Below are 17,461 nucleotides of genomic sequence, written 5' to 3' on the forward strand. Positions count from 1 at the left end.
GGCAAAAACAGAGATACAAGTTATAACTTGGAAAGGCAGTTCCTCTGAGAAAGTGCAAAAGAGTTAAGGAAACTGGATTAGACAGTAGGTTGAGAATTAGGAAAAAAATTTCAGCCTGATTAAGACAAATGATCTTGAAGGGCTTATTGGTAGCTGAAACATTTATAGCACCCAAGTTGCAATTTGTCCTTAATGGGCTGTGTTTCTCACAGCATTTACCCTTTTACTTTAATTTAATTTATTTATCCTTCAGTCCTGCACCTTACACATGGCTCACATGCACAGACCACAAGTCGAAATCAGTCATCCAGGGCCAGCACTGAATCTCATAAAATGAGCTCAAGAGTTGGGAGTTTGCCTTGTAATCGGAAGGTTGCCGGTTCGAGCCCCGGCTTAGACAGTCTCGGTCGTTGTGTCCTTGGGCAAGATACTTCACCCGTTGCCTACTGGTGGTGGTCAGAGGGCCTGGTGGCGCCAGTGTCCGGCAGCCTCGCCTCTGTCAGTGCGCCCCGGGGTGACTGTGGCTACAATGTAGCTTGCCATCACCTGTGTGTGTGAATGGGTGGATGATTGGATGTGTAAAGCGCTTTGAGGTCCTTAGGGACTAGTAAAGCGCTATATAAATACAGGCCATTTACCATTTACCATAAAAAGCATATAAACATTACATGAGCTCCTATCAGAAACTGTAGCGATTTGCAAGTGTAATAATGGGGGGGGGAAATAACTGATCCCCATCAGTCACAGGACACAGACAATCATAGATCACACAATGGGCTAATATGCCAACAGCTGTGCTCTATGTTCTGTACATTTGTGAGGGTAGGAGCCTGATTCACCTTCTAATAAAAACAAGCAAGAGTATATAATCAACATTACTGCTATATGCAGAAGCAGAAAGCAATTCATATGTGAAATATGTGCAGAGCTTAAACAGAACTGCTGGACTTCACTAACCATCATGCAGTGCGTGTAGAACGTGTCAGTGCTTGAGAAAGTCCAGCATGAAAGTGTTAATTTCACCTAAATGCATAGAGTATTATATCTTGGCAATGTCAGACATTTCCAGGATTTTTTTTACAGTGAGGACATATGAAACATATATGAACACATAGTGGGGAAACACTACACGAATAACCCACTGCACTTGCCACTTATTCATCAGTGTTGCATTCTTTTCATAGGCAAGAGTACTAAGTAAAAGGCGCCATCTACTGGTTAAAATATGACAGCACGTTTGACCACAATTCAACCAGACAGGTAAATAAAGCTAGGCATTTTTACATTATTTGAAATTTCACTCCTCTCATAATCAAAATTGGCATTCATTATGGAAAGATAATTGTTAGTATTCCTAACATTCATGCAACTGAAGGGTTTCAGTTCAGTTTTGATTTTAAATCATTATTTAAATTATTCACTTGCTGTTACCTTTTTCTTTCTTATTGAATAAAAAAATCCCCCCTAAAATGTGGTTGTTTTCTTTTGATCAATTTGCCATCTATTGTTAGTGTATTGTATGAATATCAAGCAGAAACAAGCAAATAAACAAAAAAAAAGAAAATATTTTAAGAAAAAGATTGGATCAAAATGCACGTATTTAGTGTAAAATCAAGCACAATGTCTACTAATATAGATAATATCATTAATTTTAGTTTTAATTCTTTTTAATTTTTTTTTAATTTTTTTTAATTTTAATTTTTTTTGGGGGGGGGGGGGGGGGGTTGTTGTGCATGCATCTGCCTCTCACTTCTGACCCATATACTCCCTTCTACTGCCAGGAAGCATGCACATTTCATAATTCTGCTATAGTGACAGTGGTACTTTGGCCAGCTCCATGATCTGTAAGTCTCTTTTTCACTTTCAGTCGTGATATAACATTTTAACAATGCTAACTTTCAGCCATATAACTGACACTATATTTATAGCACAATATACACTGATGAAATTATAATCATAAAATGTCTCTATCGCCCACTGGTGTCTGGCTACAGTATAGGTCATAAACCCCGCCTCCTCGGATGGGACCGGGGACAAACTAAGATAAAAAAAGTTCTCCTCAGATATTTTTTTTCCGCAAAGATGCTTACTTTCATTATCAGTAGTTCTCATCACGCTGATTTGTGTTTAAATTATGTCATTTCTTTCTCTCTCCACTGGGTCCAGAGGACATCCTAGAACAGAGCTGACCCTCTGGATCACCCTGTTCAGTCTTTTTCTGTCTCAGTCTCAGCCTGAAAGACCCTTACAAATAAGTGCGTAATTGGTTCGAATACAGTGTAATTTAATGACCACATTGTTTTGAGGCAACATGGGCTAATTTGCTGAATTGTGATAATTTACATAATAAAAAAAATTGTAATGCCTTGATAGAGTTATTGTGAAAAGTTTTAAATGACTCATGAGTATAGGACTGCTTTTGATTTAGATTTAGGATTTTATAGTGGATATTGCTGTGTTTACAAGGTTCTATAATAAAGGAAGCAGTACATGCTGTTACCCTGTCAGACCAGGGGTGCCGCTAATGAGGCTGGGTAAGAGAGAGGGGAGAAGAAGAAAGTAGAGAGGTAAAAAAGGTGGAGTGCTGCTGTAAAGGCTGAAATAAAGTGTTGAACCCAGACTTGTCCTCTCCTCCGCTACCTGATTACAAACTCAACAAATTGGCGACGAGGATGAGCGCTTCAGTGCCGAGCCCACCGCCCTTTTTGCAACATGCGGGTGAGCCGGGTATACCAGTTATGACGTGGCGCAAATTCTTTGAGAACTACATGCTAGTGATAAATGCTACGGGAGATGCATGGCCGGAGGCGAGACGACGAGCCGTCTTATTATTGCTTGGGACCAGAGGGACAACGACTGTTCTACACACTGCCGAATCAAGGTACAACGTTTGCTGACGCCATGACTGCGCTTGAAAACCACTTTGCCCCTAAAGTGAATGTAGTGGCATGCAGGCACACATTCAGACAGCGAGTTCAGCGGGCTGATGAAACTGTGACCTAGTATGTTTCCGCCCTCAGAGCGTTAGCTGTGCCATGTGGTTTTGGAATAATGGAGGGTGAAATGATTCGGGATCAGCTTGTTGCTAATGCTAATCTCAGTGTTGTTAAAGATAAATTGCTGCTGGAGGAGGACCTTACATTGGACAAGGTAGTTACTTGCGTTTCAGGTGGAGGCTGCGGTCAAGAATGCTACACTCCTCTCTTCTGCGCCCACAGCCCAGACTGCTGCAGTACAAGCTGTGGAGGTGAAGGACACACGTCTTCGGGGAAAAAGAGGAACGCGACCAGCTCAAGCTCGGAGACCTACATCTAAAGAATGGCACAAAAAGGCAAGTGATAAAGAGGAACAGCGTCATTGTTTCAGATGTGGATCCGAGAAACACCTGGCTAATGATAAAAACTGTCCAGCAGCAAAAGTAAAATGTAAATGGTAAAAATAAATGGCCTGTATTTGTATAGCGCTTTACTAGGGACCCCAAAGCGCTTTACACATCCAGTCATCCACCCATTCACACACAAATTCACACACTGGTGATGGCAGCTACATTGTAGCCACAGCCACCCTGGGCCGCACTGACAGAGGCGAGGGTGCCGGACACTGGCGCCATCAGGCCCTCTGACCACCACCAGTAGGCAACAGGTCAAGTGTCTTGCCCAAGGACACAACGATCGAGACTGTCGGAGCCGGGGCTCGAACTGGCAACCTTCCGATTACAAGGCGAACTCCCAACTCTTGAGCCATGATCGCAACAAAAAAGGGCACTTCGCCAGAGTTTGTAAATCAGCTGTAGCAGTGGTCAGGGAAGTAGTTGTTCCCGAGTTTACAGTTTTATGTGTTGATGATCACAAACCAATGACTGCATCATGTGATAAGATTATATGCAAAATGAACATTGAAACACCACAGGGAAACTCTGAGGTTCTGCAGTTAATTGTGGATACAGGAGCTTCAGTATCTATCCTTCCAGAAGCCATCTACAAAGAACATTTTGCACCCTGTGCTTTGACTGAACCGAAAGTTAAGCTTGTCACTTATGCAAAAGGTGACTTGCCTGTCATTGGCTGCCTACAGGCTTCAGTGAGGATTGCAAACAATGACAGAAAAGTCCCAGGATCATTCTTCATAGTTAAAGATGGATCACCTTTTCTGGGGTTGGACTTAAATAAAGCACTTAACATTGATATCATTGCTGGAAAAGTCATCAACAAAGGAGAGGATCCTGCAAGAGGATCACCAGCCAGTAAACAAACATGCATGGTGAATAACATTGATTCTTCTTCTTCCCATCATCTCGGAGCTGTTAAAGGGTTCATCCACAAAGGTCAAGTGAACAAGACAGTACAGCCGGTTCGTCAAAAACTGCGGCGTCTACCACTCAGATACGGGAGGTGTCAGCTGAATTGAAACGTCTACTCCAAGCAGGCATCATCGAACCAGTGGATGCAGCTGAATGGGTGAGTCCTCTAGTGGTTGGAAGAAAAAATAAGGGAGACTTAAGACTTTGTGTGGATCTGTGTGAACCTAACAAGAGTGTGATCATGGACTGTTACCCTCTTCCTCACATGGAGGATTTGTTTGCACAGCTGGCTGGGGCTACACATGTTAGCCAGATTGATTTAAGTTCAGCTTATCACCAACTGCCTCTTCACCCTGATAGCCAAAGCCTCACAGCATTCATAACCCATGAAGGACTCTTCCAGTTTACGAGAGTCCCATTTGGACTTGCTTCAGCCCCTTCTGCCTTCCAAAAGATGATGCAAACAGTCCTAAAAGAGGAGACATAATATGACATAATAGTGTATGGACATTTCAGAGAAGAGCATGATGAACGGTTACAGGCTGTCCTCCAACGCCTGAAGGATGTCGGTCTGCAGATCAACTTCAACAAAAGTTGATTTGGACTAGGGCTGGGCAAAACGATTATTTTCCTAATCGATGAATCTAGCGATTAATTTTTTGATGCATCAATTAATCTAATGAAAAACAAATATAACAAAGGAAATCATAGCAAAAAATTAATAATATACAAACAGCAGCAATGGCGTCTTTGAACAAATAATGAAATGACAAGTTACCCCTAAGTAGGACTCTGTGACCAGACTTGTTCAAGCATCAGTGGTAAGGGAGATTTTGGATGTGGCTTTTTTTTAGTTCATTCCTTAGTTTCTCCACTGAAGTTTCATACTTTCTCTTCATCATGCTTGTAAAATGACGCTTAGACGGCAGAGTGTAACCTGGTTGGAAAGTGGTCAGCATTTCTTTGAATCCCTCACCCACAGCAAGTGGTCTCTTGTTTTTTAAAATCATAGATAAGACGCTCTCAGTAAGTACAGCCACCTCCTGGGGGGTGCATGGTGTACTTCTTCTCTGACAGTAGTCCTCCAGACTTTTCTGTTTATTCCTGAAATCATAAATCACACACAGCACACAGATGAATTTGAATAATTACTAAATAATTATATGGAAAGCATAATATCAAAATAATTTGATAAGGATCTGGTTGAGATAGATAGATAGATAGATAGATAGATAGATATACACACACATACTGTTATGCCATGTGCTTTCATAGCATAACAGTAAGAGGTTAATAATAATCCCCAATGTTGAACATATGATATGCAGTAATCATGATGGCTGGAAAAGATAACGTTTAAACAGCCATAGCTGATGGCACCTTTACTGGTGCACTGCTTTCTAGTCATTAGATGGCATAACTTTTGACCTATAAGTTCAAGCTGGAGAAGCATTATGTATAAAAACAGCGTTCAAATAGGATGAAACACATTAAATTTGACAAATCAAGAGTTCATTGTCATTTTGCTTTTGCAAGCACTTTAACAATGTTGTAATAGTGTCCACGACGGCTACGTTTAGCAGGTGGTGCATTATCATTGTTAACATTTTTCCTGCGGCCAATTCGCTGTCTCACATTTTTGTCTTTCGCCGATTCTGATAATCAGCCTGCGTGCATTCCGACTCATTTTGCCAGCATGGGCCACAAACCAAAAAAACAATAACAACTAAACAGCAGCTGCTATATGTTACTGCTAAGCAGCTTAAATGAGTTTTGCATTTACGGAGGTTGGGTGTTTATCTCTGTGTCTATGAGCGAGTGTATGTCCACGTGGGGGGGGTGTGTCTGGATGAATTAACGAGTAAAAACTAGCGTTAGTAAAAAAGTTGAAAACTTACGGTGGTTTGTCCTTTGCAGAAGCTGCTCCTGGATGCAGTCGTTTGAGGTGCTGGTGCATAGCCGTCGTGCTTTTATGATAGGCCATTTCCACCTCACAAAGCCGGCAAACGACTGAATCACTTCCTTTTCTGTTAAAATATCCCCATACTGTAGAACTGCGTGTTCGGGTGGAGTGATTTAAGTTGATTGCAACTGCCTCACTCATGATTCCGCTACTCGCTGCCGCCATGTCTTTTTTTGAAAGTGACGAAGCATCGACGCAGATTTTTTTTTACGTTGACGTATTTTTTGCGTCGACGTAATCGATTACGTCGACGCGTTGTCCCAGCCCCAATTTGGACAGACATCTATTCCGTTCTTGGGACTCGTCATTTCCAAGGATGGCCTGAGCCCCGGCCCAGACCACCTGACTGCCATTGCCAAAGGCCCTGCACCAAAGGAAATGGCTGCTCTTCATTCCGTCTTAGGCTTGACTTTGTGGTTCAGCAAATTCCTACCAAACTATGCAACTGTGGTTGAATCACTTCATGAGCTACTTCGGACAAGTCAGACGGCTGAACTTCAATGGACTGATACAGCAAATGAAAGCGTCAACAAACTGAAGGAAATGCTACTAAAAAGCCCAGCACTGGCAATCTTCAACCCAGGGGTCCGTTCTTCGTACCTCGCTAAGTAAGTTAGCTGGATTTGATTGTTGACGATTTCGCGTGATCTTGGATCGTTCGGTTCTCCGAAGCTCATCCGGGACTTGCTGTCATAGCAACAGATCCGTAAGCATAAACCTGCTCGGGAGCAGGCTTACTTTATGTAAACAGGATTAGATCGCGGCCACTCAGGTATGTCCGCTTCATTTATACGAAAGCAACAGCGATATTTTACCACTGTTTTACCATAAATAAATATTATCAATGTAACTAAAGATAATGCAGTACTTGATCCTTTTATTGATTCCATACAGATACATACAGGTCATTTCCTAAAAAAAGGGAAATGTACTATTAACTCATTCACTGCCAGCGATTGGCAGTGAATGAGTTAAACCCATTGACTCATTCACTGCCATTGACGGCTATAGACGTCAATGGCAGTGAATGAGTTAATCATTCTATTTCATGTATTTGATTATTACAGATGTAATTCATATTTTAGAGTAGTAATTGTAAATTACTTCATGTAATCAAGATGAGAGACCACGGCTATAAAAGCGAAGGTGGATTTGGGAAGTCTGTCGCAGCCATGTCCTGTCCTTATACGCGAGCCACCCATTGCGGAAGGTGCAAGATTGATAAGGAGAGTTTTCAGAATTCAGCGTATATTGCGGGATAGACAGGATCCTTTAGCTCAGCGCGACAGTGTGATCATAGAGAGATATCGATTTTCCCGTGAGGGTATTATTTACTTAACCAACTTGTTGACGAGGGGGTGCAGGACCACCACCTGTCTTTTTGTGCTCTGCACTTTTCTTGGTTGCTGTTATAAACAAACAAACAGATTATTTCAGGGTCTCTTTTCAAGAGACTAAAAGCAATATAAGTGATAAATATTACCATTCTGTAGAATATTCTTATATTTCACTTTTACTTGTTCCCATGTTCTAGTGGGTCCTGTTGTGGCTCTAATGTGAAAGAGGATATAATGTAATATAATATAATAAATTTACCCTACCGCCTACTGGTGTTGGCCAGAGGGGCCGGTGGCGCGATATGGCAGCCTGGCTTCTGTCAGTCTGTCCCAGGGCAGCTGTGGCTACAACCGTAGCTGCTTCCACCAGTGTGTGAATGTGAGAGTGAATGAATAATGGTATTGTAAAGCGCTTTGGGTGCCTTGAAAAGCGCTATATAAATCCAATCCATTATTATTGTTATTATTAAATTACTTACGAGTTTAATTTGTCAGCAACTTTCTGCCAGCCCTCTCTCCTTGCTTTTGCAGCCTTTGCAGTGTTCCCTTGCGTTTTAATTAAACTCTGAAACTCCTGAAATCCCTCAATCAAGAGTCCTTGCTCTGCTGCCGAAAAATACCGACTTTTTCGCCGACCAATCAAAGGGTTGCCGATCAATGTTTCTACTATCGATGCGTAGCCCTGTTAAGCCACCCAGTGATCTCACATTACTTCATCCAGCTATACTAATCGTCAACAACAGATGTGTTCGGAGAACCGGAATAGCGAGCTCAAAGTTAGCGCGATGATTTGATCTTGGATGTGTCATTTGATCTTGGATGTAGTAAGCGAGGTACGAAGAACGGACCCCAGATCTGCCAACGTTCATCACCGCTGATGTGTCAGATTGGTCTTGGAGCTGTTCTGACCTAGATGAACTCAAACAATGAGGAACGGGTTGTTGCTTTTGGTTCCCGCACCCTGTCCCCAGCTGAGAGGAAATATTCAACAATTGAAAAAGAAGCCCTCGCCTGCGTATGGGCTGTCGAAAGATGGAGGATGTACATATGGGGACCTAGATTTACTCTGAGAACTGATCACCAGGCCCTCACCACCCTGTTAAGTACTAAGGGGATGAACAGAGCTGGCATGAGGATGGCATGTTGTTCAGCCAGACTGATGTTTCCAGTATGACTTAGAGTACTGTCCAGGAAGCCAAAATGTTATAGCTGACTGTATGTCTCGTGTTACCCTGCATACCACAAACACAAGTGAAGACTCTGAACAGGACTTAATCACAGAGATTGCTGAAATTTCTCCTCAGCTAACAGCGCTTCCACTGGCAGACTTCAAAGCAGAATGTGAAGACTATCCTGAATTAACAAAACTAAGACAGATCGTTCTTTCGGGCTGGCCAAAAGAAAGCAAATCCTTACCAGATGATGTCAAACCCTACTTCCTGGTCCGACATGAACTGGCAGCAGAGTCACCGCTGATATTTAGAGGAACACGGCTGATCGTTCCCAAATCTCTGCGGACTAAACTCAACATTCTGCCACCACCGAAGGATGCTGGACAATATGACCACATCAGATCCAAAGTGACATTGACACTAGGGGTGGAGGAAAAAATCGATACTGTGTAGTATCGTGATATTTTGTTTGCTAATAATGTATCGATACAGGGACAGCAGAAATCGATATTTTGTTACAAAAAAAGTTTTTGTGGATTGGAACATGCTCTGACTTCAGAGCACGTTGATCAGCTCCTTTTTCTGAGCAAGAATCCTGACACTGTCCAAATGTGTTTAACTTTTTTTTTTTTGGCAGCAATAAACATGACAGTTTACTTATTTTAATTTAAGACATGTTTTATTTTAATTAAGTTTAAAACTTTTTTATTTAATGTAAAATTATATTTTGTTTTCATTTACTTTCAAATTCTTCAGTTGCTGAATGGGCTGCATAGTTTTCATAAAATGCATAGTTCAGAATAGCTATAATTGTACCAGATGGTTGCATTCAGTTAAGTTGGACTAGACTGTAATACAAACCGTTCAGTTTGTCAACAATAAAACTGAGTGTGAGACTTTGTTATTAGATAAAATGAATATTGATTAAGTTTACCTTTATGTACAGAATCTGAATATCGCAAAATATTTTTAAAAAATTGCAATAATATCGTATCGTGGGATGTATGGTGATTCCCACCTCTAATTGACACAGAAAAGAAGTGCACTTTATACAGACAGAGAGGTGCTAAACCTACTAAAGTGACTGTGGGTGCTTCAGTGAGAGTATGCCATTCCATGTGGGAAAAGGAGAGCCACAATACACCAAGCCGCTGGAGGTACAGCAGCAGATGGGTGAGAGTTCTTTCATCCTCGGCGATGGGAGAAGATGGAATGCAGCGCATCTCTCACTCGTCCCAGAGAACTCAACACACGCAAAGAGCTGATACAGAGGCGGAAAACATCAGCTCAGCACAGACAGCTACACGTCCCACCCTGCAGAGGGACAGACAACCACCAAGATGGAAAAAAGACTTTGTTATGAAATAGTTCAGAGGTAAAAAGAAAGGAGAAATATGCAGATGTGAGAAATGACTGAATGGAAAGTGCATTTGAGTTTCATTACCTCTCTTTAATTCCAGCTGTGACTTCTGATAAGCTGAGAAGAAGGCACACGGTTGTTCCTTTTGATTCAGGGTTGATCTGGGGCACGTTTACTTTGCCATTACAGTTCTTTTATCAGGATATATATAATACTGTTCTGAAGTTACTAATTGCCTCAAAAGTAAAAGGCTGTCGAATGTTTCATGTTGTGCTGCAAGGGAGAGAGTATTATTTGAGAAAAGGGGGGATGTTGTGTTTACAAGGTTCTATAATAAAGGAAGAAAATTAGCACATGCTGTTACCCTGTCAGACCAGGGGGGCCGCTAATGAGGCTGGGTAAGAGAGAGGGGAGAAGAAGAAAGTAGAGAGAGGTAAAAAAGATGGAGTGCTGCTGTAAAGCCTGAAATAAAGTGTTGAACCCAGACTTGGCCTCCGCTACCTGATTACAAACTCAACAGATATATAGACTTATATATAGAAATACTGTTTACATTTGAAACAACCATGTGGTGAAATTTCTTATTTTGGCATTCAAAGGTCATTATGAATACAACAGTGCTATTCAGGGAACTTGCACAGCCTGAGGGATTGACAGAGAAATGTAACAAAAACATAACTATGAGAAAGTGAATGAGCTGCTTTCTTTTTTTTTTTTTGTACCGAAGCTAGAATATAAAGTAATGAGTGGATATGGTAGAAAAACTGGTACACTGAGTTTAACTCTAGTAAGCAGTATGAAAGACAGTCACAGGGCATACTTGTGACATCCAGAAGCAAGAACAGAAAAAAAACCCCCAATGAACAGGTGAATTGGTCATGTACTGCACAAACTGAAACTGCCATATGATACCAGAGAGGCTTACTGTCTGCTGTCCTTTGTTATAACCTTAAATACTGTTAAAGGGGAACTTGGGGAGTGTTGGGGAGTTCTATTTTCATAAAAAGCTACAAAAAATGATTCATTGTTGGCTTGTAGAAAACTATAAATCTGAAAAAAACAAATCTGTCAGTGGGTGGACTTAGAAAGTGAGTAAGGTTGCCAGACTCATCTTTACTTAAAACTTATGTAGCTGCTAACACCAGAATTTAAGATTCAAAGAAAATATTTTTTTGACCCTCAATAAGCAACATTAAGCAATAATTTTGAATAAAATGCAGTAAAATATATAAAATCAAGGGTTTATTTATCCAAATACTTAATGTTTGGGGAAAATGTGTCTGGTATAAACTAAATTTATATCAATCAAAGTTTATTTGATCAGATTCCATTAAATTTAACTTTTGTTTTAACTAAATATATATCTTTTTTTTTATTTAAATGACTTAGAATCTGTTCAAAGGAGGATACAAAAGGGAGCACAGAAAGGAGGCAAACAAAAAGGTTGCAACAAAAGGTTATTTCATTGAACTTATGGATGACAGAAAAAAGTCACCGAGGGGGAGAAGAATGAGTCCAAACAAGAGTCCAGTGAAGGTGATTCAAACAGAAGAACAATGCAAATCCGGAAAGAGAACAGTTGGACAAAGACAGCGGCAGGAAGTAAAATGAGCTAAAACATCTCATATTTATTGAATTTATTTTTGCCTCCTCATCACCTCTTTCCTCCATCCTGTGATTACTCTTAGTACACCATGACAAACAATGTTTCAGTTCCTGAAATGCATGTGGAAGACAGAAGAGAGGAGGCATTCATGCATCCATTTGCAAAGTGTTTTGCACTGGATACCAGGAGTGTATAAAATAGGTGTGACACACAACTGAAATAGACAATCCATGATGGAAGGAGGACTCTTCATACTACTGCTTCTTTGTATTCAAAAGTAGTTTCAGTTATTTGACCTCAGATCAAAGTTTTCTCCTTGAATCTTTGTGTGTATGTGTGTCTCTGTTAAAGCTGTAGTATCTACTCCTTTCTCATTGTCTCACTTTGTGGCTCCTTCTGCTCACATATCTAGTGCGAGGGACCTAAATAAGAGAAGATGCACAAGCGCAATCGAGAATGCAAAAAGTAAGAAATAAGAAAGGGGTAGATTGAAAGGTTAACCTAAATACTAAAGACAAAATAGTTCGCATCACCCTTTAATTGAGTCCATAGTGCTATCTAGTATTCAAAGGAATCTTCAGACTCTCCAAAGGCAATTTCAGTGCTGTCAGAGTTTAGTTTTCTGTTTTTAAATTTACTAGATGACAACTAGTATTTAGGGGAAGGAGGAAGAAGAAATGTTTTGGTGTGGTGAAGCTGACATGGCATTAGAAGCAGCTCAGAGAATTGTTTCACACACTGTTTTCTGTAGAAAGAGAGACAGAGCGAGCAAATCTCATTTCTCATTATGGAACCTGGCATTCTGTAACAGCTAAGGGCCCCAACTGGGACAAAGTGTAAATTCAGAAAAAGCAGTACTGATATTTTTATAGTGTCAGTGGCTGCCAGTGCTACTTGCTACTCAGCACGCTGCTGTCTCTGTCCATGGTCCTGAAACAACTAGGCACATTTTTTTTTTCTTCTTCTAAATGTGTTTTTATCTCTGATATTACTACTTCCACTCGGTTCTATTACGCAAGTCCTTTGCTGTTCCTGCTTGTAGTAATAATCGTTTAATATTTTAAATGTTCATTCAATCAAGTCATGTGAACACTTTATTAAAAAATGGAAATGGAAAAGTAGAATTCCTTAAGCACATCATACATATCTTTTACCAGAAGATTTTTACTATAAATATATTACCTAGATTACATTTCAGGAACACAATATGATTTCATAGATTTCTCAAGAGTTAACACTTGTAACAAAATGATTCAAAGTGAGCACATTTTGCACATGATTGTCTCCGGATCTGTAATCAGTCAAACCTACAGAATAGAGAGAGCTGTAACCGTGGTGCTGAAACGTTTAGTTTTGCGCCATAGTTAAAACTTAATATTTGACACCATAATGTATGCGATGCTCATCAATGATAAAATAGCATTCCGAGGAAGATTTGTTTTTCGTATGATAAATAAATATAGGTTTAGAGACTCTTGATATGATGACATGTAAGTGTAACTAGATAGAAACAACTCTTGGTGCCGCTGTGGGCTAGCACAAAAGCAGCACATTCATCTCCACCCACTATTACTGCATAAATATCAGTTATAGTTGTTCAGAGGAATCCGCTCGTTGCACGAATTCTATTTTGTTTCCATCCTTTAAGAAATCTTTAATGTTTTTTGGAATAATACTTTGTTTTTGTACACAGCAATTTCTTCTCCTTCTTACGGGTCTTTTGTCCCATGATGGCAGACGGCAAAAGATTTCCGGCGGTAGACCCGATCTTCTGCTTTGCTTGCTTTGTTGTAACACTGCAGCTCGCTTACGGAGATCTGAGCTATTCTTTTCCCGAGGAGATGAAACGAGACTCCGTGATTGGAAATATAGCCAAGGATCTCGGTTTTGATCTGATGACTTTATCTTCCCGGAAAGCTCGTGTTGATTTTGAGGGATCTCGTAAAAGCTACTGTAATATTAATCTGAGAACGGGGGATCTGATCACACCGGAAAGAATCGACAGAGAAAGCCTTTGTGCCAAGAAACCTTCATGTGTTGTGCAAGTGGATCTGGTGTTAGAAAATCCGTTAGAGCTTCATCGTGTAAGTCTTCATATACAAGACGTGAACGACAACTCGCCAAAATTCAAGAAGAATTTGATTGAGATGGAAATACGCGAGTCGGCAGACAGAGGTAACCGCTTCTCAATAGAGCAGGCCCGTGACGCAGATATAGGTCAAAATGCTGTGCAAAGGTACGAGCTTCAAAAGAACGACAACTTTATTCTGGCTGTTGACAGCAACAAGGTTGAACTCGTACTGGAAAACACTCTTGATAGAGAGAAACAAAGCGAGATGAATTTACTTCTCACAGCTTTGGACGGTGGATCTCCTCAGAGATCCGGTTCCGTAGTCATACGCGTCACTGTGCTGGATGCCAATGATAACGCCCCAGTGTTCAGCCAGGCCGTTTATAAAGCCAGTCTGCCTGAAAACTGTCCTTTAGATACAACAGTGATTAAAGTCAGTGCGACAGACGCAGACGAAAGACTGAACGGAGATGTAACGTATGACTTAAGTCAGGTGTCTGACGACGACATAAATGTATTTTCAATTGATCCTAAAACGGGAGAAATTAAAGTAACTGGTGTAATTGACTTTGAAGACAGAAATTCTTTTGAAATGAGAGCAGAAGCGAAAGATGGTTTAGGTCTAACTTCTTACGCCAAAGTGTTAATAGATGTGACTGATGTAAATGATAATGCACCAGGGATATTTGTAAAATCACTCACTAACCCCACACCGGAGAACGTACCAACTGGTACAGAGGTGGGCATTATTAATGTGCAGGACAGAGACTCCGGGAATAACGGGCAGGTCCACTGTTCGATCCAGCAGGGTGTCCCCTTTAAGTTGGTTCCTTCTATTAAAAACTATTATTCTCTGGTGACCACAGGACAACTGGACCGTGAACTAGTGTCTGATTACAACATTACAATCACTGCCACTGACGAGGGCTCTCCACCTCTGTCCTCTTCTAAAAGTGTTCAGTTATCTGTAGCAGATATCAACGACAACCCACCTGTGTTTGATAAGCAGTCGTACAGCGCATATGTGAGTGAGAATAATAAACCTGGCTCCACTTTATGTTCCGTTAGTGCTCGAGACCCCGACTGGAGACAGAACGGTACAGTGGTTTATTCTCTGTTAGCTGGTGAGGTGAACGGTGCCCCGGTGTCCTCCTATCTGTCTGTGAACGGAGACACGGGTGTGATCCACGCTGTGAGGTCGTTTGATTATGAACAGTTCAGGAGCTTCAAAGTCCACGTGATGGCCAGAGACAATGGTTCTCCTCCTCTCAGCAGCAACGTGACCGTGAGTGTGTTCATCTCAGATGTGAATGACAACTCTCCTCAGATCCTGTACCCCTCCCCAGAGGGCAATTCCTTCATGACCGAGCTGGTCCCCAAAGCTGCACACGGAGGGTCTCTGGTGTCCAAAGTGATCGCGGTGGACGCAGACTCCGGACAGAACGCCTGGCTGTCCTATCAAATAGTCAAATCCACTGATCCGGGAATTTTTACCATTGGTGTCCACAGCGGAGAGATCAGGACACTGCGGGACATTTCTGAATCTGACAGCATGAAACAGAACCTTGTAGTGGCAGTGAAAGATAACGGACAGCCCTCTCTGTCTGCCACCTGTTCCATGTATTTACTTATTTCTGATAACTTGGCTGAGGTGCCAGAACTGAAGGATCTGTCTTATAATGAGAGCAATTCCAAACTGACTTCTTATCTGATCATTGCGCTGGTGTCTGTGTCCACATTTTTTCTGACTTTCATTATCATCATCCTGGGTTTGAGGTTTTGTCGCAGGAGAAAGCCCAGACTGTTATTTGACGGAGCAGTTGCCATCCCCAGCGGTTATCTCCCTCCTAATTACGCAGATGTTGATGGCACAGGAACTTTACGCAGCACTTACAACTATGACGCGTACCTGACCACAGGTTCAAGAACCAGTGACTTTAAGTTTGTGACATCGTATAATGACAACACGCTGCCTGCTGACCAGACTCTGAAGAAAAGTCCATCAGACTTTGCTGATCCGTTTGAAGTGGTGGAGGCTTTTGATGAGGTAGGGATGCTCAGAACCTTTCCATTTAAGTTAAACGTCTTTAATATTTCTCTGGCTACATTGTTCTTTCACTAATTACAATCTAAGAGGCATCGTTACACGGTCAATCGAAGTTGTTTGTCGCAACACGAGGGTATGAAACAGTGTATTTAGTGTTTGCCCCTTAAATTCACTAGTCCCACAATAGTTATGGCAGGAAAAAATTGCCACCATCGCCAGCTCGGGAATTTCACTCAACGAAATAACTAAAAGCACCAGTAAGGCGCACAGGTTCGTTCCACTAAAGATGTGGCAGGAGACAAGGTTCCGAAATTCGGAAATGCAACCTTAGTATTCTAAAACAAAGCAATACCCCCCCCCCCCCCCCCCCCCACCACCACCACCACACACAAACCAAAACAAAACAAAGCTAGTTTTTAAATTTCTATACATTCAACCATGTGGGTGGCGTTAATGCTTTAATGTAACTTTACACCAAGGAATCCTATAATAGGCTACATTAACGTAACAACAGTTCTAGCGAAATAAATTAAACGATTCTTGGTGAAATAAATATAATTGCAACATTAACCTTACATCAGACATGTACAGAAACTTACATAAATTAAAATAATTAAGGTCTCAATTAGGATGTCGAACACGGTCGCAGCTGAAGTGGCAGAGCGATGAGCGAAGCACCGCTGACGCAAACAATGCCAGTGAACAAATCATAACATAACAAAAAAAAAGAAATAAAGCAGCATAAACGAGAACCAAAGAGAAGTACAAAACGGAGAAACACAACAGCGAGTTATCCTGAAGAGAGGCAGCAGCTTTCATATATGAAAAGTGACATATTACATTTAATAAATCGGCAATTTAAATGCAAAGCCGAACCCAGAGGACAGGTTAGCTAATACATACCAGGCCCACTGAACTACTCCACCTAGACAGGAGAGGAGCGCTTCCCAACCCAGCAGCAACAGATGACACAACATGCCAGCAATTTCTACCTTGCAAACAGTTCGAGGCAGAGAATAGTTTATGTCCAAAACTACCAATATTGAGAAGAGCGCGATACATACCTCTTCTGTTGTATCATGCTCGCCTGGGAGGTGGAATGGTTAACTGTGGTTAACTTCACACCCCAGCACAAAAAGGAGACGCCACAAGTAAGAGGCTTCTGGACTGATGGAACATTCTTACAAGACTTTGCCACGTTTAATCGATGGTAAGGTCTTAGGAAGTGTAATTAAAAACGGGATATTGTCTCTGTGTCAGCCCAGGCATGGTTTTCGTTTCATGACTATGAATGGACGAATTATTATTATTATTATTATTATTATTATTATTATTATTGTTACATACTCTTGAAACAGTTGGCCCTAACAAGATAAAATGTAAAAACAGCTCTGTGTGGCACTGAAAGGCTCTTCTGGTGTTCTCGCGCAGCCCAGTAGGAAAATGTATTTTTGTGTCTCGGTTATTCAGAACGCATTTCTGTTATATTAATTATTTTCATATGTAACAAAATGTATAATGTATTGTAACTCATCCAAATGCCCTGACGCACTTTAGGACAATGTGTTCTTTTACTGTTAAAAATGTACAGTGTTTATACACTCA

The 17,461-nt window shown here is 41.2% G+C and overlaps 1 protein-coding gene and 1 long non-coding RNA gene across 3 annotated transcripts in view; both read left to right on the plus strand.

The window, feature by feature from the left end:
- The first annotated feature begins 2,533 nt into the window (after positions 1–2,533).
- On the plus strand, positions 2,534–10,610 carry LOC309714351. The gene is made up of 3 exons (XR_014278906.1): positions 2,534–2,881; positions 3,219–4,457; positions 6,218–10,610. It is a non-coding gene; the product is annotated as an uncharacterized lncRNA (long non-coding RNA).
- A 2,739-nt stretch (positions 10,611–13,349) lies between these two features.
- Positions 13,350–17,461, plus strand: part of LOC309713957 (protocadherin gamma-C5-like) — a 308,827-nt gene continuing 304,715 nt past the window's right edge. The window contains exon 1 of one of the 2 annotated variants that reach the window (XM_082545933.1): positions 13,350–15,856. In XM_082545933.1, the coding sequence (XP_082402059.1) occupies positions 13,466–15,856 (2,391 nt within the window). In that variant the 5' untranslated portion in view covers positions 13,350–13,465. The remainder of the gene's footprint in view (positions 15,857–17,461) is intronic. The other variant, XM_082545915.1, reaches the window with a different exon arrangement.

This window comes from Aulonocara stuartgranti, assembly GCF_965226115.1.
Source record: "Aulonocara stuartgranti genome assembly, chromosome: 2".
NCBI lineage: Eukaryota > Metazoa > Chordata > Actinopteri > Cichliformes > Cichlidae > Aulonocara > Aulonocara stuartgranti.